The 27,430-nt window shown below is 43.2% G+C and overlaps 1 protein-coding gene and 1 pseudogene across 1 annotated transcript in view; one reads left to right on the forward strand and one right to left on the reverse strand.

Moving 5' to 3' along the window:
* LOC127433193 (long-chain fatty acid transport protein 6-like) overlaps positions 1–23,073 on the reverse strand; it is a 38,065-nt gene extending 14,992 nt beyond the window's left edge. The window contains exons 1-4 of the mRNA XM_051684911.1: positions 22,792–23,073; positions 4,969–5,060; positions 3,134–3,231; positions 2,688–2,818 (exon numbers count right to left, since the gene is read on the reverse strand). Coding sequence (XP_051540871.1) covers positions 2,688–2,818; positions 3,134–3,231; positions 4,969–5,060; positions 22,792–23,073 — 603 coding nt within the window. The remainder of the gene's footprint in view (positions 1–2,687; positions 2,819–3,133; positions 3,232–4,968; positions 5,061–22,791) is intronic.
* A 2,865-nt stretch (positions 23,074–25,938) lies between these two features.
* The window catches only part of LOC127433381 (long-chain fatty acid transport protein 6-like), a 55,538-nt pseudogene continuing 54,046 nt past the window's right edge, over positions 25,939–27,430 (forward strand).

Below are 27,430 nucleotides of genomic sequence, written 5' to 3' on the forward strand. Positions count from 1 at the left end.
TTGGAAGATAGAGGACTCTATTCGTCTCTTTGTGGAGTTTTCTACCATATTGGCTTACTTACCTGAGAGGAACATTCAACATCGTGCTGGTTGGATTTCGCGCTCCCGGGACATTAACTGTCATTACAGTGAGACCGAAACAATCTCACCTTGTATATATTGTGCACTGGATCTTTGGAAAGCTTCACACTCACACACACATTCACACACTCGCACTTTGTGTACGGTATTGGTAATTGTTGTGATCACTGTTTGTTTATTGGTATTTACATGTTTAATACACCTTGGGTTTTTCGTACTGCTTGTGTCTGGTCTTCTTCATTGTACGTTTTAACATTAATTCACAGTAGGAAAGATAAGTCCCTCAATTCTTGTGTAGCTACGCTGTGAAGTGGAACATTACACAGTGACGTAGGCTGTAGAATTGAATTTGGCTTAGAAGATCTTTAGTGATCTGGCGAAGCCGAACATCATTAATGCCAACATGAATAACAATTTTAGAAAATTACGTTTAGCATTAGCCAGCACTTGTAAATTTGATCTGATGTCAGATGCTCGAGCCCCAGAAATTAATTTTACAATGGTGGCTGGAGTCTCTATTTCCACATTCCTTACAATAGAATTACCAACTATTAAGGCTCTTTCAACATGATTCTCAGTGGGTGCATCACAGAGTGGGAAGAATTGAATGGAAACCCTGACAGGAATGGGAGAGTGTTGTCACTTTGCTGAGTATGCTGCCGAGATGTCACCCAAAAGCCCTGCTGCAGGGGCTCTTCAGCTGGAACCAAAGTGTGTGTGTTGTCGCTGTACTACCCGCATCTGAAACAGTATCTACCAGTTTCTCTTTCTCACTGACCTCCACTAGTGTTAGGATGCATGTCTTTAACTCATTAACCTTCTCCGTCATCCTGACTAATTCCTTACATATATCACATGTAAATCCCTCACCGCTGACAGAAGAAGCTATAGTAAACACGTGGCATGAAATGCAGGAAGAAATAACACAAATGGGTGCCATGACACCGCAATTGTTTGTTGTTGTTGTTGTTGATATGGTTGTTCTTGAGTGGCGAGAGTTTGAGATCAATGTGGTTCAGTGTGGTTCCTAATCAGCAGATGTTTGAGACTGATGCAATAATCTGTGAAAAACACAGTGGAGAAAAAGAATGCACACAGTCAAGACGCGAGATGTAGACAAGTGTAAAAAAAAGAAAAAAGAGAGAAAACGGGTGCGTGCAGTAAAATATACGCAGTTGAAACAGTAGAAAAGCGGAAAAAACCGAAGCATGCGGTAAAATGGCAAAGGATAAAACTATGAATGTATAAGAATAAGCAATGCTAAGCAGGCTAGCAAGCTACAAACACTTGTGCAGTGTGCTGGCAGCAACTGGAACAGGAACAGGAAGTCTGCTGAAGAGCACACACACTCCTGCCTAAACTTGTTGTACAAAAACTACACAACACCTGACATCACGGCTGAACAGCTCTATACCCTTCTCGAATAACCTATAACTGTCTACACAGTCATCTGCCGCTAGAGGGCGCACTGCCGCTTGCACACTACACGTGACATCCAGTCAGCAACACAGAATAAAATACAGATGCACATCCTTCACTTCCTTGCAGCATTGTTGATCCACCGGTTGGTTCAACTTTATCATGCACACCGACAATCACGTCAGTTATCGCCAGAAGAGCATGCAGGTTTGAGTTCACAAATTCATACTAAACAGCCTGAATGTATTAAAAATACACTAAACTAAAAATACATTGAGGAAAATATCAATACTCGCATTATTTAAGTGTATTTATTTAAATGATGTTTAAACAGTAGGCTACACGCACATACTTGGCGGTTTCATGTTTTCACATTTCCTTCTACAGATAGGATTTTTTTTTTCAGATGCAATTGTAACATTTTCAAGTTTGCATTAGAATGGCTGATCAGTCAAAAATCAAACTTGTCTTTTTTTTTTTTTTTAAAGCTGTACACCACTTAGTTTATTATTTTTATTATTGTTAATGATTAATCGATTAATCGATTAATCGAAAGTTATAGTGGATACCGATAGTAAATGAGATCAATAACATGATAAATATGGCAAATAAGCCGGTTTGTTGTGTGAATGTTAAAACACAGTGTGATGTGTACAGTGACCATGTGTACACCCATTGTGTATTTGTGTCAATAAAACATGTTTGAAAGGGGCCTGGGTAGCTCAGTGGTAAAGACACTGGCTACCACCCCTGGAGTTCGCTAGTTCAAATCCCAGGGTGTGCTGAGTGACTCCAGCCAGGTCTCCTGAGCAACCAAATTGGCCCGGTTGCTAGAGAGGGTAGAGTCACATGGGGTAACCACCTCGTGATCGCTATAATATGGTTCGCTCTCAGTGGGGCATGTGGTGAGTTGTGCGTGGATGCTGCGGTGGATGGCGTGAAGCCTCTACACATGCTATATCTCTGTGGTATCGCGCTCAACAAGTGATAAGATGTGCGGGTTGACAGTCTCAGACACGGAGGCAACTGAGATTCATCACTTTTATGTCAAATACTTAAGTCTAGATCTATTCACTGAAAGTGGATACTTATAACGCAATCATTGCAACCTCTTTAACACATGATAATTATTCTGAAGGTTTGAATCAAACAGCATGAGTCAGTATTTGATCAGCTCTGTAATGAACCTGAACTCTTAGAAACCAGGGCCAGGCATACAGAGGAAGAGTTTGAAGCAGATGACTGTAGAGTCTCTCCCCGTCCAACTCATGACCGTCCTTCAACACAACAGCTGCCATTCCAGCCCGACCCTCGTAACCTGAACAGAAACCAAAATCAGCCATCATTCACAACTGTAAGAGTGTACAGTGATGTCTGTTGCTGTACTGTAATGTAATAACAATGTTATGTAAAAACAATGGCTATCACATAACACTGTAAGCTAAAGCTACTTTACTGACCTGTAACACTATTTTGAAACATATCAAATATAGTTAGTACTTTTTTTGAGGATGTTGGGTTTTTTTTACAACGAAAAGACATTTAAGTAAAAGTGCAACTTTTAGAAATACTACACACAAACATTACTGTACCTGACTTAAACCAGTATTAATCCAGTAGTAGCTCTATTGACCTGGTACTGTGACCCCATAAACACTGACATCCTGCAGGAAGTCCAGACAGCCCAACACTTCACACACCTCTGTAGTGGAAACATTCTCTCCTTTCCCCCTAAAAAAAACCCCAACACAGAACGTGATCAGTGATGTACAAACACAAGTCCAACAGAAATCTCTCTGGTCGTGTTGAATGCCTGGGTTGATGATCTCATGTTTCCAGTGATCACAGAGTGAACATTATCAGAGTGCTGGACATCACCATCCATAAAGGTTTTAGGATCAAATTAAAGAAATAAAACAAATAATATAGTCCAACTTTATCAGCGTTCATACATTAGTTTATATCAACAGGTCAGTTGAGGTCATGCATCAAATAAATCCCAAAATCTAAAGAATTCTCTACACTTTCTCAAGATTTGTAATGCATATAGATGGAAAATAAGCAAACAAACGACGCTTGTGTAATCAACATTGCTGCCTAATGTTGGGGAATAAAACACTGAATAGATAGCAAAAATCATCATTAGTATTCTTATTCCTGATACCATTTTTTGGTGGGGGGCTTAATTTAAATGATCTACATAGACAGCAGAATAAACAGTAAATAAATAATTATAATATATATATATATATATATATATATATATACACCTTTAATATTTAAATATATCCCAGCTGCGATAAGTAGTTGGTCACATTTTATTGTGCTCTGGGACATAAGAACCAGCAAGCCCAAAAAAAAGCAACTGCATTCTGGAAATCAGTCCAAAAAACACAACCCGCAACAGCCCATATTTATAATCGGCTTCATGAAATAAACCCAAAGTTGCTTAGCAGACATGGCAACACTGTCTGCCAGTTAGTCCAGTTATGAGCGTATTATTCAGTCACATTACTTATTAAGGTAAAATAAATGAAATGATCAAGGAGGAGCACCCCTCAGTCCGACAAAGAAATAAATAGTTGCCCCAAAGATCACATCCTAGTACCGCCCCTGATCCAGATACAGTAAATTTGAAAATGCATCTTGTTCTCTACGTTTTGGCCTTCCGTTCACACTGAGACGGCTTTTTTGTCCAGCGAAAACTGAGCTTTTTGAGAAAGGCTCTGCCAAGTGAATACATTTTAAAACGGCATCTTCACGTTGTAGTGTGGACAGGGAAAATGGAAATATTCTAAAACAATGGCGTATTTGTTGTCATGTGATCTATTCAACCCAAAACAATCAAGATGGCGGTACACATTGTAGCGGCATTGTTGTGTCTGCTATTCACTTTGATAGTATTTTTAAAGATAAATGTTACTTTGTACAACCTTCAAATTGCATTTCTTCAAAGACAAAGGGAAGTTTACTGGGGAATTGCTGTCCGGCAGCGGAACACGAGGACAATTGCGTTTCATGGCCACGCTTCTTACGTTTTTTTTTCTCCCCACATGCGCAGTAAGGGAATTTAAGCATTTTCAGATGTTTCAGTGTGGATGGGAGCATTTAAAAAGGAAAGCATCATTTTCAAATTCATCCCAGTTAATATGGACGTAGTCTGAATTGTGGTTTTTGGTTTCCCTGTTTTTTTTCCTCAAGCTGAGAATGTGCAGTGTAAGTTTCATCACTTTATTTTGTGTGTGATTGAGGAAACTTGGAAGACAATTACAATTCCCTACTGACAAAAATAACTTGCATGCATTGATTCAGGAGTCTAGTTTTCATTGCACACAGACATTAATAAACCTCATACAGCTCTCACTGTTATTCCTCTCAACAGAACGTGAATGTTTGAAACAAAACTTGACTGTTGGGACATTCATCTAGCACATTTAGCACATATTTTCAAACTGTAAAACTATGGACCTGAATGTGTCTCCAATCCTGTCTTTGAAATAGGCAAAGTCTCTGTGGTCCTGGAGAATCAGGTCTCCAGTGTTGAAGTAAACATCTCCGGTCTGAAAGAGTAAATTCTAATTCAAAACTTCCTCAGGAGTAGGATTTTATCTCCAGCGTAACCCAGGAAAGGATTGCTGAACATCACTGGAGCCACCAGTAACCACGTTTCAGCTAAATCACATGATAACATCTCACTCAAAACAGAAGTTCTGCTTTTTATGTCATTCCTCAGTTCATCTTTACAACTCTCCTCATAAATACACACAACCTTTTAATCCAACAAAACAAGTGCCTTCATTTTGTCACGCAAAATCAATGTCAGTTTTTTCAATGTCAGACATTTCTACATACCAGTCCTCTGTTGTAGGCACATTTTTGGCGATATATTATTGAAGTATCCATTTGCAAGGTATTTATAGCAGTATTCTGATTAATATTGTTTTAAAATCCTTTTACAATTATACTCACCTTTTAGGTTAGGGTTGCCCTCTTTCCCCATTATTGTTCTGTCTTGCCCTGGAACCATTAGCAGCTGCGATAAGAAAGGAGGATGATTTTCCAGGGGTGGTTGCAGGAGGTGTGGCGCATAAGCTTCTGCTTCATGCAGATTATATTTTATTATTTGTCTCTCAACCTACTAGATCTATGCCTTGCCTCCACAGAATTATTAATTAATTTTCCAAGTTCTCAGGATACAAAGTCAATTGGTCTAAATCCGATGCTTTGGCGCTGACAGCGTACTGTCCAGTAACGGCTTTCCAGCCAGGCGCCTTCCAGTGGCCCAAACAGGGCATTAAGTATTTGGGGATTTTATTCCCAGAAAATGTTTATGATTTAGTTAGTGTTAATTTTGACCCTTTAATAAAAAGATTTTCGAGCGATGTGGGCAGGTGGGCTTCATTACATTTATCAATGATTGAGAAGGTTAATGTTATTAAAATGAATTGTATTCCAAAATGTAACTACCTGCTACAGTCTCTCCCTGTAGATGTTCCCCTCTCTTATTTCAAGCAATTTGATAGCATAGCAAAGTCCTTCATTTGGAATGGTAAACGTCCCAGATTGCATTTTAATAAGTTACATAGGCTGATTGATAAAGGAGGGCTAGGCCTACCCAAGATTTTGTTTTATTACTATGTGTTCAGTCTCAGACATTTGGCTCATTGGTCGCTTCCACCTGAGAGAGCCCCTCCCTGGTTTGTATTTGAACAGGCAGTTCTTGCCCCTATTTCGCCATTACAAACCATCTCTATCAAACTAATCGGAAAAGTTGTTACACCCTGTTATTTCGCATTTGCACTCGATATGGACAAAAGTGTCCAGAGTGTTTAATTCAGACATTTATTTAAATGTTGCCTCGAGCATATGGCTGAACCCAAAATTATGTATTAATAAGTCCTCTTTCTGCTGGTCAGAGTGGATTGTGAACATTTTGGGATTCCTAGATCTCAGTTTTTTAGGTATTTACAGCTGCACCACCTTCTCTGTACTATTTTTGGGAGTAACAAACATCCCCCTAAAACAGCAGATACTCTGGAAGAGGTGATTACTGCATTTGGAAAAGATCATGAGGCATCAGTGTATTACTCCCTGCTAATTCAGAGTCTGTGCCCTATGCAATTCAAGATTATACATCGATTCTATTGGATCCCCTTTAGACTGTATAGGCTTGGTCTTAAAGACACACCCACCTGGGGCCTGGGTGGCTCAGCGAGTATTGACGCTGACTACCACCCCTGGAGTCACGAATTTGAATACAGGGTGTGCTGAGTGACTCCAGCCAAGTCTCCTAAGCAACCAAATAGGCCCGGTTGCTAGGGAGGGTAGAGTCACATGGGGTAACCTCCTCGTGGTCGAGATTAATGGTTCTCGCTCTCAATGGGGCGTGTGGTAAGTTATGCATGGATCGCGGAGAGTAGCATGAACCTCTGCTATTTTGAAGAATGTTTTCATCCAGAAAAAGTACGAGTTGACTTAAATATGCTCCATCCTTCAAAATACCATCTTTTGAGTTCTGTGGAAAGAGGGAATGGTTGGGAATGACATTAGGGTGAAGAAATAACAGATTTTTCATTTTTTGGGTGAACTATTCCTATAAATTCACTACACATCCAAATCAAACTTTCCTTGTTTTATTTGGTTTGTGACCTGCTCTCTCATTAGACACATTTTGCATTTTATGCACTAAATAAAAAATTTAAAGTCTCAGCTTTCTTATGATATAATTATGTTATTGCTCCAAACCAATGTTGAGACTAAATTTGTATTTGAGAAAATTGGATCTGAAGGTTCTAAACATCTATATATATATATATATATTAGAACAATGATTCAAACTTAATTACTACATAAAATGTTGAGTTAAAATATATAATTACATTTTCAGCGTTTTAGCAATATGCTCTTTTTTCTAAATCTGTTATCTTTAATATTGTTTGTGTAGAAGTGTAATGAGTCAGCAGAGTTGGGATCCATGTGCAGCTTTATTAACAGTAAACGTAGTAATATAGACAAGCAGGGGTCAATCACCAGCAATAGTAGTATCCAAGGTAAATCAGAACAGGCAAGAGGTCAGGGCAGAGGGCAGGCGGCAAGCAATCACAGGTATAATCCAGGTAAACAAAGCAGTAACAGTAGGCAGGCAGCAAAGGGTCAAAACAGGGTAAACAGTCCAGGATCATACACAGGTTAGGCAGTAAACACAAATAACGATCAGAGATGTCAGCCAGGGCAAAACAAGACTTTGCAATGACAGAGAGTGAGAGTGAGTCTTAAATAGCTAAGTAGATAGGCAACAGGTGAGGAGGTAATCAGTGCCAGGTACGGGGATTATGGGAAATGGAGTCCGGAGAGTTAGAGTCAATACTCAGGTGATGGAGCCCTCTGGTGGTGAGCGGGAGGAACTACAGAGCCCACCTCTGTAGATCCTCCCGCTCACCACCAGAGGGCTCCATCACCTGAGTATTGACTCTAACTCTCCGTGACAAGAAGCATATTTTAAAGCTTTAGTTTTTAATTTTTTTAATTTTTTTAAAGCACACAGATTCTGAAGAGGAATCTGTCAAGGGCGTGACTGTTGGAATCCTTGCAGTTGTGGATGATGTGAGTGAGCCAGTTCCATCTGTCTGCAGTGATGTGGCCTTGGTGATCGAAGAACAAATAGTCCTGCGCAATCTTGGTGATGTACCAACTGCTTTCACCAGTTTGATTGGACTGTTCTATGCACTTAACATAAACTACCCCAAAAATCTAAAATTCACTTTTGAAGTAATTCAGAGGCTGTTCATGGAGATTGGAGCTGATGCCTGCAGCGCAAGAGTCCACTCACTCAAAAATAAGTTGCTGAAGTAGAGACTGCATGTTGTTAAAGTGTTACACGCATTTCTCATTTCTCTGAATTATTATTATTTATTTTTTTTATTTATTTTTTTAGCATTTTTAAAATGGGCTGCAATTAAAAATATTTGGTTGAACTTGTTAATGTTAGTTCAGAAATGTAGGTGTTAGAGCCATCTTAATTTTTCTTTTGCATTAGAGCAGAATATTTCTCTTATTACTTACCTGATGATAAATCCATTTACCTTTTGTTATTCTTTTGAGCTGAATACCTACCTCTAGTGTTGTATACAGGTCACTGCACCTAGAGGATACCTGTAGGGTCCTGTTTAAAAGGATGTGGTAGCCTGCAAACAGTTTTCAACCGCATGGCATGTTGATGTTTCAGTTGTTTTATTGTTTTATTACTAAATATGTTAAACTTCATGAAGACTTGTGGAACTTGCGTTTGTCAAAAGGAATTATACTTCTGTTGGATGACAAATAAATGGAAAATACTCTACATGAATTGAGTTGACTGGATACTGGCTGGCACAGTAGGTACAAAGTTAAATGAACATGAACTTTGGTTCTGAAAACTTGAAAACAAGTTAACTTGACTTTTTATAAAGTTATTTAAACTAAACTCAATAAGTTGATGTTACTTTAAATAATTTGGTTGGGTCAATGAATTATTTAATTTTGTCAAAACTTGTTAAGTTGAAATTACTTAATATTCAAAGCAAACTTAACTGAGTCAAAGCAAAAAAAAGGGTAGAGTCACGCTGGGTTAACCTGCTCGTGGTCGCTATAATGTGGTTCGCTCTCGGTGGGGCACGTGGTGAGTTGTGTGTGGATGCCACGGAGAATAGTGTGAGCCTCCACACACGCTATGTCTCCGCCATCTGGATTGAGGCGAGTCACTGCGCCACCACGAGGACTTAGAGTGCACTGGGAATTGGGCATTCCAAATTGGGGAGAAATTCAACAACAACAAAAAATAACCTTGTGAAAGCCAACCGAACCATGAAGAAAATGCAACATTGTAACTATTTTAGCCCTGTTTTGGAACAATCAAGCAAGCTACAGGTCTGAAAACACCCCAAATCACTCTATTGAAATTTTACTCATATTTTGTCAGAGAGAGAGAGAGTTGCGGTGAATCGTTATGTGTCATCCCTCCACCATTTTGTAACAGCAAGTGTGTCATACCTCTGACTGAAGAGAGCGAGATCTCAGCAAAACAGTCTGCATGTGTGACACCCTCAGCCAAAATGAGTTGTTTTGAGTCTGCTAGTGTAGAGCCAGTGTAAGATGCCTTAAAATGCTGCCACTGGAGCAGTGGTGTAGTAGTGTCTGAAGAGGTGGGCATACTGTGAATTTATGAAAGACCCCCCATAAAAAAAACACAATGTTTTTAAATTAATAGGTGTCATGAATTTTCCTTTTATTAGGCCACTATGAAAATTGTTAATACTTTATTACTACTCTAACTAATAAACTAATTCATAATACACAATAAACTGTTAAGCATTGTAGCTAATATGTGTGTAGTAATGTTCATTTTAACACATTATCTTGTATTACCATATACAGCATACATAAAAATTAATGGTTATTTGTTTTATTTGTGTACTATAATGTGCTTTTCTGTGTATAATGAAATTGTTTTCCTATTAAGAAATATAAATTGAAATGATTTGATATCACGAGAAAAAGGCACCATCGACAAAAAAAAGAGCATTAAAAACTAGCAGGGGTGCAATAACATGCAGTATTTTCACAAAGTTTAATTGCATAAGTTCAATTAAACATTATGGTTACTCCAGGGATGCTTGTGCATCAGACGCTGGAAATGTCCCGCCCCTTACTGAAACGGAAAATATGATTGGTTAGTAAATATTCAATCACGTCTGAAATGAACGTTCTGATTGGTGGATCAGCTTAGTCGGACTGTTTGTCTGTCTTGCCCGTGCCATCAATTACACTCCCGCAGATCTGTGCGCTTTAGAGAGAATCTCTGTACACTTTGAGAAAAATAAATAAATAAATAAATAAATAAATCATTCACTAAACGGTGCTGCAGCATCGCGTTAGTATAGGGGTCTGGAACCAAATTTGTCGTACAGCCTACTCCTGGTGAACAAGGTTTGAAATGAACATGCAGATTATTTTGCTGACGTACCAGCCACAGTGGAGGGCGACCTGTAAGACTTCTCGGAGTGATATACTGTATGACAAGAAATTAGACACAAAGACGCACGTTTGACCAAACTTGTGATTATATTTTGAAGTACAGACGTAAGAAAAGCCGCCGATGTGTGTCTGATTTGATATGTGTGCGCAGTGAGCTCCTTTGTCCAAATGCAGGTATTTCATGCACGAGTAATTTTGCTCATCTACCCACAACAGGTGGGTGACTATCACTCATTTTTCTCTGTTTCATTCATCTGAAAACTGTTTGCAAGAATAATGTCATCTATGAGAATGCTGCATATTATCTCCAATCATGAGGTGCTTTGAGTTTAGTTTGCTTTATTTCTACATTGCTCTTACACATTGTGAACGCAACTCTGCAGGTTCAGTAATATATACAGGTATCTTTGTATTAAAGAAACAAAGACGAAAGTGATTAAATCATAAAATAATACAAGACACATTCACCTTGAACCTAAAATTGAGTTCTATTTTATTTTCTTTAGGCAGCATAAACTCTATTACCAAAACGCAATGCAAACACAAATTCAATAAGTTGGCATATTTGGCAGCATTATTTTGTGAACACAAGGGAATTTATTAGGCTTATTTATTATGATTATTATATTATTATTATCTATACATTTATAATTGTCTTTAGTTCTTAATCTGTAAGCTATTAGTAATTTTCCACCTGTTGTGATACTTGTGTGATGGCAAATGTGGCCGTTGGAGACGGTAAATGTTTGGATTTGGGGAGGTGGTTCACTTTAGTTTAAAGTGCAATTTGAATTTAGAAATGTTCTTTTTTGTGTTTCAGTAAATTAATTATTAAAGCAAAATCAATAAAGCAAAAATATTCACGACCCTTGGCTGATCATATAATCGGATATCGCGATATTTTAAAGGCGATTATCATTAAAATATTTTTTACATAACGCCCAACCCAAAAGGGAAGTCAAACGTAATGAAGTAAAATGAAGTCATTTTATGGAGACCCGCACAAACACGGGTCCTCAATTCCATATTGCAACATGTACCTATTAATGTTTGCATATTTGTTTGTTTTTGTGTTTTTTGAGTAGTCTATGGGCAATATAAACATTTTATTTTATTGAAAAACATTGTTTTTGGAAATAGTAAAAATTTCGAAAAAAATGCATCAACCAAAAATTAAAAAATTGGCTCCTTAGTGAAAAAAGGTTCCCGACCCCTGGTTAATGTAAATACATTTTTATAACTGTAAATAAAAATTTTAATATAACTGGTTAAATATTGTGTATGTTTGATAATTTTTGTTTTTGTATGTTGCTGGTTTTGTTATTGTAATACTTGATAAAGAGTTGTGATTTCCTCCTCATCTTGGTCCAATTTTAGTCATTTTAAAAACTTTATTATAATTATGTATAATAAATCTATATTTGATAATTACCTGTTCTAACAGATATAAACCTTCAATAAAAATGTCCACTGTATACCTTAAATTTGATTTAATAAAGCAATAAGGAATGAGATGCCACTTTGTGTTGTGCCTAACACCCTTCATTCATGATTATATTTACAGTATGACACAGCCTTGAGTGCCTTATTTCTTAAGTGGTATTGAATTTTAGGCATTAACAATGCAGAAGAATATCACTGAAGGTTGTCACATTGGAACCTGCCATTAAATAGCCTATTATAGGCATTTCAGTGGAATTCAAACAGCAAAACACTTATTTAACACAGGAAAACTAGGAAACAGCAAAAATGTAAAAGGTGTGTTCAAAAATATCAAACCATTGTTTCAGCCAAAAAATGCTTTTATATAAAAACATACCCTGACCTGACATTTATGAACAGACGTCCCTGTCTGAATGTATGCTCATGTGGTTTGATTATGTTCACGTGTTTACCTAACAGCTATTACAAAAATATGATGATAGTTTGGAGGATACAATTCACAAAATTATTCTAATTTAAGAGAGCTTTGAACTAGAAGTTTGAAACCAACATACAACACCACTGATACAGAAAACAAATATGTATTTAGTTGGACTTTTGACATAAATCCTTGTTTATTGAGAGCCCATGTGACAACTAGCCCCTGTCTCCCCTGATTACTTTATTATTACAATGTTAGGAAACACCAGCACCCTAAGGTGTCAAATTATGTGCAATATGTTTATACTATTAATGCCATATGGAATTATAATAACTATGGAATTTACTATGCACAATGAATAATCTAGATGAAAATATAACTCACCCTTAAAGAAATTAACCATGGTTTTACTATAGTAATAATTTAGTAACCATGACTGTAGCGTGGTTTATTTTGTGGCTACTATGGTTTTACTCAAAATGCCATGGTTAAACTATGTTTATTGTAGTAAATCCATGATTCATTTTCGTAATAGGTGATGTAGACTGTATGCTCTCTGCGGCACACTAGTTCAAAACACAATCCAGCACACACCACATTCAAGTGTGCTCTTCTGGGGCCGGTTGCACCAGCTGTGCGTAAGTTAAAACCTAGCCTAGTTGTGGCGTAAATGGGCACTAAGTCGCAGTTTATGCAATACTAAATATTTGAGCGTTGCACCATTAAACTTAAGGAAGACTCCGACCCGGAGTAATGGTTGGAATAAAAAAGCAGACTTATTTTATGACATCAGTAAACTCATGTTTTAGTTGACAGGCTTCAGTCCTTTCGACATATACAGTTGTGCTCAAAAGTTTGCATACCCTGGCAGAAATTGTGAAATTTTGGCATTGATTTTGAAAATATGACTGATCATGCAAAAAGACTGTCTTTTATTTAAGGATAGTGATCATATGATGCCATTTGTTATCACATAGTTGTTTGGCTCCTTTTTAAATCATAATGATAACAGAAATCACCCAAATGGCCCTGATCAAAAGTTTACATACCCTTGAATGTTTGGCCTTGTTACAGACACACAAGGTGACACACACAGGTTTAAATGGCAATTAAAGGTTAATTTCCCACACCTGTGGCTTTTTAAATTGCAATTAGTGTCTGTGTATAAATAGTCAATGAGTTTGTTAGCTCTCACGTGGATCCACTGAGCAGGCTAGATACTGAGCCATGGGGAGCAGATAAAAACTGTCAAAAGACCTGCGTAACAAGGTAATGGAACTTTATAAAGATGGAAAAGGATATAAAACGATATCCAAAGCCTTGAAAATGCCAGTCAGTACTGTTCAATCACTTATTAAGAAGTGGAAAATTCAGGGATCTCTTGATACCAAGCCAAGGTCAGGTAGACCAAGAAAGATTTCAGCCACAACTGCCAGAAGAATTGTAACCTGGCTTTTTTGTGGCATTGGCACAGTAAAGGCTTCTTTCTGGCAACTCGACCATGCAGCTCATTTTTGTTCAAGTATCGTCGTATTGTGCTCCTTGAAACAACCACACCATCTTTTTCCAGAGCAGCCTGTATTTCTCCTAAGGTTACCTGTGGGTTTTTTTTAATTTTTTTATGATATTGACATTTACGCTCGTTTACATTTACGAGAGAAAACATTATGTAAAAAAACATACTACTTCAGTATGAAACCGATCTAACGGTGCACTTTCCTGTGTACGGTGTCAAGTTTCAACATACAAAATAGATATTAAAATGAATAAATGTCTATTTTTCCAGCCTGTTGTATTAGCACTTATTTATTTATTGCCCCTCATTTATTTTAGATACAGTTCCTATTTATTGTTATTTACACAGGGCAAATATACTATTTATCAAATGTACTTTTATTACATTTCGTATTTGTCAAGAAAGGAGACAGACGATGACTCTTTCTTTGGTTTAATAACGAAAACAATAAAAGAACAGAGGTCCAGGTTTACAAGTGCTTCTTGTCAGCGTGTTTATGTTACGTTAAAGGCTTCCCTTAAAGTCAAATACACAATATTCTGACACCTCCCCTTTTAAGAATTTGCTATAACCTTTTATGTTACAGGAGAACTTGTATCAAAACATTACAATGAACATAGTATATTACCTCTACATACATTAGTACAAGGCTGTGTGTTTTAAAGATTCAACCTATGCTCTCGTAATCACATGTTCCCTAATTTACAGAATTTAACTGTATGCCTGACTTACATAACACAGTAGTAATGTTCCCTATCTGTCACTCACTCGACGTTGGTGTCGATGTAGTGACACTAGGGGTCACTCTTGGGAGCCCGAGACACCTCTGGTCTTTGATAAAAGGCCAATGAAAATTGGCGAGTGGTATTTGCATGCCACTCCCCCGAACATACGGGTATAAAAGGAGCTGGTATGCAACCACTCATTCAGATTTTCTCTTCGGAGCCGAACGGTCATGCTCATTGAGCTGAATACTACTGTTCATTCACCTGCTGGATCTGACGGCGCATTTCAGCGGCTTCTCCCTCCTCTGCACTGGTGCACTGCAGAGAATGCCCCTGGGCGCTTCGGCAGAAAAACTAGAGAGTATATTTTCTGAAAGAGCATTTTTCCCCTCTAAAAGAGTATATATTTCTCTAAAAGAGCGCACACACGGAACGTCTTTTTAAAGACGCGTCTTTTTAAAGATGCTTTTCCGATTGTGTGTTATTCCTGGTTGTGCTCGTTATCTCTCGCCTTCTAACGGTCACGATCACTGTCTTTCGTGTCTGGGCACTGCTCACGCGGAGACAGCGTTCGTGGATGGTCACATTCTCATTGCGAGAATGTGTCCATGGCAACGTTGCGGTCGCGGCTCGCCTTCGTAAGGAAGCGAGCCACCCCAGAGGCTCCCGCCTCGGTCCTTTTACCCACGGGTTTGAGGCCGGCTAGGCTAGCACTGGGGGCGATTTGGGGACCCCAATGGGACCGCCTCCGCCGGGTATCCCCCCGCGGACCTCCCATTCCCCAGCACGCTCGTCTGCCCCGATCCGGCTTCCGGGTGAGTCCGCCGGCTCGTCTCACAGCGAGTTCGACCTCTTATTCGGAGCCCGCGAAAGTGATGAGCTCTCGAGCGCAGCATCGGAGAGCGGGCTCGTCCAGTCGGAAGCCTCGGCTGGGCTCCTCCCTTCGGGGTCGATCGCCCAGTCACAGGCTGACGCGGAGATGACGACATGCTTTCCCGGACAGCCGCGAGCGTCGGTTAGAGTGGATTTCACCGCTCTTCTCTGAACCCTCGCGGCTCTGTGATTGGTTCCTGGGCTCGCGGCGCCGCTCAAAGCCACGCCCCGCCCCGTTCCTTTCTTCCCGGAAGTGCATGAAGAGCTGACAAGGTCGCGGGAGGCACCTTTTACTGCCCGGTCCCGATCTTTTCAGCTTCCCCGCTCTCACTACCCTCGATGGTGGGGCGGCCAAGGGTTATTCGGCAATCCCCCGGTGGATAAAGGCACTCGCGGTGCACCTATGCCCGCAGAGCGCCGCCACCTGGCATGGGTGCCCAAAGCCCCCGTCCAAGGCCTGTAGGTTTACGTCGTCTCTGACGGTCAAAGCCTACGGCGCTGCTGGACAAGCCGCCTCCACCCTGCACACCATGGCTCTCCTGCAAGTCCGCCAAGGCGCTAAAGGAACTGCACGAGGGTAGTTCCGCCCCGGGATTGATGCAGGAACTGCGCTCGGCGACCGACCTCGCTCGCCGAGCGACGGAGGTCACGGCGCGGTCTCCTGGGCGGACGATGGCCACACTAGTGGTCCAGGAGCGCCACCTTTGGCTCAACCTGGTCGAGATGGGTGAGGCCGACAGGACACGATTCCTTGCTGCCCCCATTTTCCAGGCGGGCCTATTCGGCGACACCGTCGAGGACTTTGCCCAGCAGTTCTCGATGGTAGAGCAGTAGATGGATGCTAGCCGGCTTGTCCTGCCCCGGCGTGGCTCAAGATCCCCCCATCTACTCATCGCCGAGGGCGTCCCCCTGCGGTGACTGCACCGGCTCCGCCGCAGCCCGTTCCTCCGGCCCGGCCCCGGCGTGGAGCCCACCGCAGGAAGCCGACGCCACCCGTCTCACAGCCGGCACCGAAGAACCCACGGAGGTCTTCGAAGCGCCCCTGAGACGGGCGACCCAGGGACAACGAAACCCGCTGCTCTGGAGCTGGTAAGCAGATCTTCTTTTTGTTACCTTTTGCATTTAATTGCGCTGCATGCCCAAGTGGCTGCAGTACTCAAGAGCTCCGCAAGAGTGGTTTCCTTGTTCCCTGGGTCACATATTCGGTGCGTACGGCTGGCATCACGACCACCGTCCACCACTCCATTTGGCAGGTTGGCGCTCCAGCGGCGGTCTCCCGCCCTGAGCGCCCAGCTGTGGCACAAATCCGCCCCCGATGTGACAGTCTCCACGGGTCATGAGGACAGGCCTCTTCCTCCCCCGTCCCAGGCTGTTCCGGGGGTGGTCACAAGGAGCCAGGTAAGTGCTTCGATGTCCTCGGTCTCAGCACGGCCACGATGTGGTGTGGCACCTCAAGCTCCGCCCCGCCGCGAGGCCCCACCCGCCGGTACATCCGATGACGTTGTCCCTTTGGTCCCCCTTGCGCGGAACTCGGACGCATGGCTTGCGCTTTCCAGTCCGTCGCGAGGGCTGGTCCGGACCGTCCGACTCGGCTGCACGATTCACTTCGCTGGGCATCCGCCCAGGTCCAGCGGTGTCCACTTCACCTTGGTGAAAGATGGAAACGCTGCTACCTTGCGCGGAGATCGCTACCCTCCTACGGAAGGACACGATAGAACCTGTCCCTCCAACCGAGATGAAGAAGGGGTTTTACAGCCCCTACTTCATTGTACCGAAAAAAGGCGGTGGGTTGCGGCCAATCTTGGACCTGCGAGTACTGAACCGGGCCTTACACAGACTCCCGTTCAAGATGCTGACGCAAAGACGCATTCTAGCGAGCGTCCGGCATCAAGATTGGTTCGCGGCGGTAGACCCGAAGGATGCGTACTTTCACGTCTCGATCCTTCCTCGACACAGACCCTTCCTGCAGTTTGCGTTCAAGGGTCAGGCGTATCAGTACAAGTCCTCCCTTTCGGCCTGTCCCTGTCTCCTCGCATCTTTACGAAGATCGCAGAGGCTGCCCTTGCCCCGTTAAGGGAGGTGGGCATTCGCATTCTCAACTATCTCGACGACTGGCTAATCCTAGCTCACTCTCGAGACGGGTTATGCGCACACAGGGACCTGGTGCTCTCACACCTCAGCCGACTAGGGCTTCGGGTCAGCTGGGAAAAGAGCAAGCTCCTCCCGGTTCAGAGCATCTCTTTTCTCGGTTTGGAGTTGGACTCAGTCTCGTTGACGGCGCACCTTACGAACGAGCGCGCCCAGTCGGTGCTGGCCTGTTTGAAGGCATTCAAACAGAAAACAGCGGTTCCACTGAAACATTTTCAGAGGCTCCTGGGGCATATGGCGTCCTCGGCGGTGGCCACCCCGCTTGGGTTGATGCATATGAGGCCGCTTCAGCACTGGCTCCAGACTCGAGTCCCGAGACGGGCATGGCGCCACGGGACACACCGCGTGGCCATTACGTCGGTCTGTCACCGTCTTTTCAGCCCTTGGACCGACCTCTCGTTTCCACGAGCAGGTGTTCCGCTAGAATTGGTCTCCAGGCGCGTCGTGGTCACGACAGATGCCTCCAAAATGGGCTGGGGCGCTGTTGGCAACGGGCACGCAGCCGCCGGCCTCTAGACGGGTCCGCGGCTGCGTTGGCACATCAACTGCCTCGAGTTACTGGCAATTCTGCTCGCCCTGCAGAGGTTCCGGCCGTTGATCCAGGGCAAGCACGTGCTAGTTCGGACAGACAGCACGGCAGCGGTAGCATATGTCAACCGCCAAGGCGGTCTGCGCTCCCGCTGTATGTCATAACTCGCCCGCCGTCTCCTCCAATGGAGTTAGCAGCACCAAGTCGCTGCAAGCCACTCACATTCCGGGCAACCTCAACACTTCGGCGGACGCGCCGTAACAACAGGTTACCCTCAAGGGAGAGTGGAGACTCCACCTTCAGGTGGTCCAGCTGATTTGGAGTCGATTCAGTCAGGCACAGGTGCACCTGTTCGCCTCCCAAGAATCCTCCCACTGCCCGCTCTGGTACGCCCTCACCGAGGCCTTCCTCGGCATAGACGCGCTGGCACACAGCTGATCCCCTGGCATTCGCAAATATGCGTTTTCCCCAGTGAGCCTGCTCGCACAGACCCTGTGCAAGGTCAGGGAGGACGAGGAGAAGGTCGTCCTGGTAAGCACCCTACTGGCCCGCCCAGACGTGGTGCTCGGACCTCACGCTCCTCGTGACAGCTCCCCCGGGCAAATTCCCCTGAGAAAGGCCCTTCTTTCTCAGGGAAGGGGCACCATCCGGCACCCGCGCCCAGACCTCTGGAATCTCCATGTCTGGCCCCTGGACGGGACGCGGAAGACCTAAGCTGTCTCCCACCTGCGGTGGTAGACACATTCACTCAGGCTAGGGCTCCCTCTACGAGGCGCCTGTATGCCTTTAAGTGGTGTCTGTTCGCTAAGTGGTGTTCTTCCCATCAGGAAGACCCCCAGAGGTGCGCAGTCAGATCAGTGCTTTCCTTCCTGCAAGAGAGGTTGGAAGGGAGGCTGTCCCCTTCCACCTTGAAGGTGTACGTTGCTGCCATAGCAGCACACCATGACGCAGTCGACGGTAAGTCCTTAGGGAAGCATGATCTGATCATCAGGTTCCTAAGAGGCGCCAGGAGGCTGAATCCCTCCAGGCCACGCCTTGTTCCCTCATCGGACCTCTGTAGTTTTTCAGGGTCTACAGAGAGCCCCCTTTGAGTTTTGCAGTCAGCCGGGCTTAAGGCACTCTCCTTGAAGACTGCCCTCCTGACTGCACTCACTTCCATCAAGAGGGTAGGTGACCTGCAAGCGTTCTCTGTCAGCGAAACGTGCCTGGAGTTCGGTCCGGGCTATTCTCACGTGATCCTGAGACCCCCGACCGGGCTATGTGCCCAAGGTTCCCACCACTCCTTTTAGAGACCAGGTGGTGAACCTGCAAGTGCTGCCCCAGGAGGAGGCAGACCTAGCCCTGTCGTTGCTGTGTGCACCGGAGTGCACGCTTTACGCATCTATTTGGATCGTACGCAGAGCTTTAGAATCTCTGAGCAGCTCTTTGTCTGCTTTGGTGCACAGCGGAAAGGAAGCGCTGTCTCCAAGCAGAGGATCGCCCACTGGCTCATTGACGCCATAACTATGGCATGTCTCGCCCAAAACATGCCGCCCCCGGTAGGGCTATGAGCCCATTCTACCCGTGGTGTAGCGGCTTCTTGGGCCCTGGCCAGAGGTGCCTCTATAACAGACATTTGCAGAGCAGCCGGCTGGGCAACACCCAACACCTTTGCAAGGTTCTACAACCTCCGGGTGGAACCGGTTTCGTCCCAGGTAGTGGCACGCAACACAAACGGATAAGCCCGGGATAGCCGGCCGGGTGTATCGCTTGCACATAGCGCCTTCCACCTCCTTTTGAGCTGAAGACGTGCGCTGTTAATTCCCAGTAGTGTTCACGAAAGTTGTTCCCTGGTTGACTTCCTCCGAGCCCTGTGGCAGTCGAGTTTTCGGAGAGACTCGCTGCCGGCCCAGTACACACGCTGACTAAGAGCCCGGTTCTGGGGTAGGTGCTCTGCATGTGGCGGTTCCCTGTAAGGCTAACCCCATGCGATCTATATCTTACGCTAGTTCGTTTCCCTACTGGCAAACTGCGTCTTCCTTGGGCAGAGCCCCTCAGTCTCCATGTTGTAGTAACTCCTCCCCCATTGGGCAGGATCTACCTTGAAGGCTCTCCACATGGTTGGAAAGACCATGTGATGTATTCTTCCACTTAAATATCCCCCCCTCTCTTGGGGCGAGGTGTGGTCTCCGCGGTGTCCTCCCCTTGGGAGGGACACCCCCCGACTAGACCTGGCGGCCCAGTCGGATAATCCCCCTTCTTTTTTAGGGAGTGGAAAAAGAGAAGGGGAAAGAGGCCATGACTGTGTTAAGCCTGTCTCTATCTCTGGGTAGTCGACTTGTCCCCAAAAAGGGCCGTTCGACACTCATAACTGTGTTGGGGGAGGTTACGTGTCGACCTGGTGTGCTGGCTATGAGGCACACAGCAAGTCTGCCCACCACACACCGCCAGTTCACGTAACACAGTTCAGCCTTGTGGCGTTTTGTATAGGGACCCCTAGTGTCACTACATCGACACCAACGTCGAGTGAGTGACAGATAGGGAACGTCATGGTTACTGGTGTAACCTCCGTTCCCTGATGGAGGGAACGAGACGTTGGTCCCTCCTGCCACAACGCTGAACTACCCGCTGAAATGGCCGGACCTTATATCGGCTCCTCAGCGTAAAACCTGAATGAGTGGTTGCATACCAGCTCCTTTTATACCCGTATGTTCGGGGGAGTGACATGCAAATACCACTCGCCAATTTTCATTGGCCTTTTATCAAAGACCAGAGGTGTCTCGGGCTCCCAAGAGTGACCCCTAGTGTCACTACATCGACACCAACGTCTCGTTCCCTCCATCAGGGAACGGAGGTTACACTAGTAACCATGACGTTTCTCACATTTATCAGTATTTTACTTCACTTTTACTTAACTTTACAGACTAACATTGACATTCGAATAGTCTGTTAACCTCAATTCTTACACTATTTGTAAGACATACAGTATTACAGATTCAGTTTCTGAACTGGTTTACTCACTCTACCAGACCTTGTTACTCTCCATCCTTCACTAGTCTGTGTAGGCAATGAGTCATTTGTTCGGACAGTGTCATCATCACACTTTGTTTCTGAGTGCCCTGTTGTTTCGGCATCAGCACCGCTCTCTGAGGGACTAAGATGTAAGTGACGACGATTTTGCCTTTTCCCCCTTCTGGGCTACTGATCATGTAGGAGCGCTCCGTTGCACTTTGTCCCATTACCATCGCTGGAGTCTTCCACCGTTTTTCCTCATCCAGCTTGACAAGGACTGAATCTCCTGGCCTCAGCAGAGGTAAGTTTCTTACTCCATGCCTTCTATTAAAATAGAATGCGTGTTGTTGCTTAGCAGAATCATCTCGTCTCCGTATCAGACTCTGATCCGGCCACTTTGGAATGAGATTGCGGTCCAGAGTTTGTAATGTATTCCTGAGTCTCTGTCAAAAGCTCTGCCGGGCTCACACCAGTTGATGCATTTGGGGTTGTTCTGTAGCTCAGCAACGCTAGTACTGGGTCTTTTTGCCGTAGGATGGCTTTTGCTGACTGGACTGCACGTTCTGCATGGCCATTGTACGAGGGATGATGCAGACTTGATGGTACATGCTCAAAATCGAACTCACAGCTAAATGACTGGAATGTTTCGCTTGTGAATTGCGGGCCATTATCCGAAACGACTAATTCTGGGATGCCGAATAGTGCGAATGTTGCTTTGAGCTTGATGACAACTTGTTCAGCTGTGGTGTTCGATAAGCGTAAGTGTTGGATTTCCAAGAATCTGGAATAATAGTTTTTTCCTTTGTACTCACATAAATCTACCCCCAGGCGCTGCCATGGTCTGTCGGGTATGGGAGTTGGACTCAGGGGTTCTTTTGTGTTCGCAGCAGAATTTGCACTTTTCAATTTTCTGATTTAGTTCAGAGGATAGTCTTGGCCACCATATGGATGTCTGTGCTCTTTCCCTACATTTGGTCAAGCCCAGATGTCCTTCATGTATTTTGCCTTTTGAAGCAGGCAGGCTTCCAACGATTGCATTGACATAGGTGCTGTCCATGGTGCTGCTTTGTGGGCTTCGCGATAAGGTGTCTGCTACAACAAGTGTTTTACCTGGAGCATACTCAGCTGTCACACTGAATCTCATTAGTCTGAGTAAAAGTCTCTGGCATCTGATCAGTACATTGTCCAAATCTTTACAGTTCATCAAAGGAACCAGTGGCTTGTGGTCTGTAATGAGTTTGAAATGCCCCATTCCACTCAGATATTTGCTGAAATGTTCACACGCCCAGACTCCTGCGAGACACTCTTTCTCTAACTGCGCATAATGACGTTCAGCACTACTGCGGGTTCGCAAGCAGTATGCAACAGGTTTCCAGCAGTCTCTGTGTTGTTGGAGTAGCACTCCTCCCAAGCCATAACTGCTTGCATCGGCAGATACAGTTGTTGGCCTCTCTGCATCATAAAATGACAATACTGGCGATGTTATAAGCGCTTCCTTTAGTTGTTGAAATGCTCGCTCCTGTGTCGAGTCCCATGTCCATGCTGTTTCAGTTCATAAGAGTTCATATAGTGGACCTCCCAGCATTGCCAGATGGGATATATATTTTCCCATATAGTTAATCATCCTCAGCACTCTCTTTAGTTCGTGTATGTTCTTTGGGGCTTTGAGTTCAGCGATAGCTTTGACTTTCTCGGTGTCTGCTCGGACTCTGTTCTTGTCGACTACCTGACCCAGGAAATGCAGCTCACTTTGTCGGATCTTACATTTGTCTTTGTTTAATCTCAGGCCGGCGAGTTCCATTGTTTCCATTACACGCTTCAGTCGTGTGTCGTGTTCTTGCATGGACGCTCCATATACGATGACGTCGTACATGTACATTTGTACTCCTTCCAGGCCTGACAACAGCTCTTGCATTTTCCGCTGAAAGATCTCAGGTGCAATGCTGATGCCAAAAGGATGTCTTTTAAAACAATACCTGGCAATTGGCGTGATGAAGGTTGTTAACCGGCTGCACTCAGGATGCAGTGGTATCTGCCAAAAGCCACTTGCGGCATCTAGCAATGTGAACACTTTGGCACCTGTTAGTTTTGCGAGAATTTCATCTGTTGTCGGCAGCATGAATCGTTCTCTTTTGATATTTCATTTAGCCTTTTCAGGTCAACACATATACGCACCTGTCCGTTGGGTTTGATAAAGGGCACCATTGGCGCGCACCAATCTGTTGGTTGGGTGACCCTCTCAATTACTCCACTTGCTTCCATCCTTCCTAATTCTTCTTTCACTTTCTGAAGCAGCGGCAATGGGACTCTATGGGCAGTATTAATAGCATACGGTTCTGCTCCTTCTCTGAGTAGAATCTTAACTGGTTCAGTCTTTAGCCTTCCGTGGTCCCCACTGGTTGTATTGACCTCTTCTATTCGTTTAATCAAGCCCATTTCTTTAGCTGCCCTTCCACTGAGATTATTCACTGTTGGGCCCTTTACGACATATATGGTCAGTTCGTACTGGTTCGCTTTATGTGGCTTCTGAATTGACCCACGCATTTTAGCTGGCCTTCTGGACTGTTAAGTACGACATTTGCTTTGCACAGTTCTTGTTTCTTTTGTAGATTTTGGAATGCCTGTTCGCTAATTATTGTCACATCCACCCCTGTATCTATTTTAAATGCTACTGGTGTATTTCCGATTGTCAGATTGACAGTCCATGTTTCTGTGGTGCCTTTTCCCGTCTGTTGTACAGATCCAAGGTAAAATGAGTCGGATTCTCTTTCTTCCCTCATGACTTCATGGACTAATTTAGTTTTGCACATGCGTTCCCAATGGCCTTTCTTATGACATCTCCTGAATTCTGCACCTAAGGCTGGACATTTCTCTCTGTCTTTGTTTTGTTTTGCTGCATCGGCTGCATTTGTCCTCACTATTCTTTGTTTTTCCAGGTTGGTGCTCTCTGCTGTACTCAGACCTGTAGCCAGTCCGCTGTTTGGGTCGCCTGATCTCTTGAACGTTGCACGTTGGATCCCCCTGCTGGCTGACCTGGTGAGTAACTTCCTCTGCTTGTCTTACCATTTGTACCGCCACATCCATTGTGAGGTCTTTAATTAGTTATAATCTTTTTGAAAGATCCTTGTCTCTAATTCCTACAACTAATCTATCTCTGATGTTTTCATTTCTGTTAGCGCCGAAGTCACAGTTTTCTGACAACTCGTACAGTGCACGAATAAATGTCTCAGCTTTTTCCCCTGGTCTTTGAGTTCGCTGGTGAAACTGCGCCCTCTCGTGTATGATGTTGGTCTGTGGTACGAAGTAGTCATTGTATTTCTTCAAAACTGTCTCGAAATCGTCTTCTTTCTCTCTTTCGTTGAAAATGAATGATTTGAAAATATTTTCCATCTCACTTCCCATCGCGTAAATTAATGTACTCACTTGGACGGTCCCGCCCTCTTCTGTGAGCTTGGCCACCATTCTGTATCTCACAAAACGCTGCCGCCATGACGGCCATTCTCCCGGCTTGTCGAATGTAAAGTCATCTGGCGGCTAGAACAGTGGCATTTTCATACATACTGTATAGTTCTCTCCTTACGTGGCCACTTCTGACACCATGTCAAGAAAGGAGGCAGACAATGACTCTTTCTTTGGTTTAATAACGAAAACAATAAAAGAACAGAGGTCCAGGTATACAAGTGCTTCTTTTCAGCGTGCTTACGTTACATGCTTTTTTTCACAGAAAAAAGGCTTCCCTTAAAGTCACATACACAATACTCTGACAGTATTTTAATGGGGATATAATTTATTACAGCTGACAGTTACGTGAGCAAACAAGGTTTGAACATCAACCGTAATGAGATAAAACTGAAGTACACAGCTGTTTAACACTTCTGTGTACAAATTTGAAGGCTGCTTATTGGATCAATACAGGTAAACATCATAATATGCGACTACACATTACTTTACGGAGAGCTTACGTCCTACTAGTTAAGTCTTGCCTTAAGAACAGGTAGTGCAACCAAACTAAGCATTGACTTGGTTACAAACTAACTAGTAGTTACTAAGCCCTTAGTGTGAACTTTATATTCCAAATTATGTGCGACCTTACGCACAGCTGGTGCAACCCTACCCAGGGCATGAAACTGAAATATGTCACACCCTGTTTCTATGACAATGCCTATGATTAGCAGTGAGTTAATGAACAGGGCCATGGCTGTAAAGACACACCCACCAGTGTTGGGTAAGTTACTCTAAATAAAGTAATTCATTACTAACTACAAATTACATCTTCTACAGTGTAATTGCATTACTTATTACTTTCTAAAACCCTGATCAAATAAATCATATAAAATAAAATATATTATTCATGAACTGGTCAAAGAATTTAAAGGGGCAGCGTTAAATTAGAAAACATATATTTTAACATTAGACATTACATTTCTATTTTAAATTCCCTGTTGTTTTATATAGAATTGTTCTATAGTCTATACAGTATTTCCCACAATTACATCGGAAGTAACTGTAATTAAATTACTGAAAAATTAAGAGTAATCCCTTACTTTGCTTTTTCCTGTGAAAAAGTAATGCAATTACAGTAATTACTTGGTAATGTATTCCACCCAACGCTGACGCTCACTACTGAGCGCGGTTGTACAAATCACATGACACACAGAGCGTTGCATAAATTACCATGACAGCGGTGTGAGGTGTTATGACATCCACAAACCCACCCAACCAACTGGTTTAACCATGTTTACAACTAAACAGCTTTAACTGGATCAGTTGCTTCATTTTCATCAGTTTAGAGATGTTGTCATGGATCGCGGCGCTGTTAATGGGAATCCTCACCGCGTGTCCGGTGCAGCTTCTGTGTTTTCCGTACTTCTGGAAAGACGCGCTGTTTTTAATGAACGTCATCCGCTACGGATCGCGTATGGAAGTCTACAAAAGAACCTCAAATGTCGTGACTGTTGTAGACAGATTTATTCAACAAGCGGAGCGGATTGCTGAAAAACCCTTCGTGATTTATGAAGGAGTGACTGTGACGTATGGAGAGCTCGATGCGCGCAGTAACCGCGTCGCGCTCGTCTTTCAGCACGTGGTGAAGAAAGGCGACACGGTCACGCTCCTCATGAGCAACGAACCCGACTTCATCTCGGTCTGGTTCGGGTTCAGTAAACTGGGCTGTGCTGTGGCTTTCCTCAACACCAACATCAAATCCAGATCACTTCTGCACTGCTTTAACTGCTGCGGGGCCAGACTGCTGGTGGTGGGCGCAGGTAAACTCATATGACACTGTAAACACGGTAAATCTGTTTTTCACATACCACAAAATGTGTTTCACTAAAACTAATAATTAGATCGCTTACTAACCTCTTCTTTGTAAAGTTTTATCCAGTACTGGGATTAGAGGATTTTGTTGTCATGACAACAAAGTTGTAAAATTGTCTATAACTTTACACAGATGCAGTTAGTATGTCATTTTATCACAGTAAAATCATGTTAACACACAGGGTTGGGAGGGTTACTTTTGAAATGTATTCCACTACAGATTACAGAATACATGCTGTAAAATGTAATTTGTAGTGTACAGTATTCTGTTAGATTACTCAAGGTCAGTAACGTAATCTAAATACTTTGGATTACTTCTTCAGCACTGGTAGATTTTTTCACTTGTTTTGACTATAAAAACTGTCAGTACAGTAAGACAAAAAACACGTTAAAAATACATTCTCTGAAAAACCCAAATATCTTATGCAGTGTTGTTTCTAAAACAAGATAAATCAAACTGATCTTGTTTTAAGGATTTTAAGATATTTTTTACAGGAAAACAATAAAAAAATTATTATCAAGAATATGATTTTTTTTTAAAGAAATTATGATCCAACGTGAATTTTCTTGATAAAAAATATGATCGTGTCTGGTAACGTGCTTGTAAAATGGCTAGAAATAGCATTTTAGCTTAGCGTAAAGCTGACAATTTACACAAGGTTTATTTCTATTTCTTCTGCTCCAAACTTACTTCAAACTTACTTCTCTGTCTGCTCGTATGAATGTAACACATCATAAGAAAGTGTTTCACCGCTGTTCAAATGCACTTTGGATCACATCATTTATATGTATAAATGTTTTCCATCTGAAAGGACTAAATATTAAATGAAACAAATGACAATAAAATGCAAAGTAATCTCTTCAGTAATCAAAATACTTTTTGAATGTAACTGTATTCTAATTACCAAAGATTTAAATTGTAACTGTAATGGAATACAGTTACTAATATTTTGTAT

The sequence above is a fragment of the Myxocyprinus asiaticus genome, chromosome 43 (genome assembly GCF_019703515.2).
Source record: "Myxocyprinus asiaticus isolate MX2 ecotype Aquarium Trade chromosome 43, UBuf_Myxa_2, whole genome shotgun sequence".
In the NCBI taxonomy this organism is placed as follows: Eukaryota; Metazoa; Chordata; class Actinopteri; order Cypriniformes; family Catostomidae; genus Myxocyprinus; species Myxocyprinus asiaticus.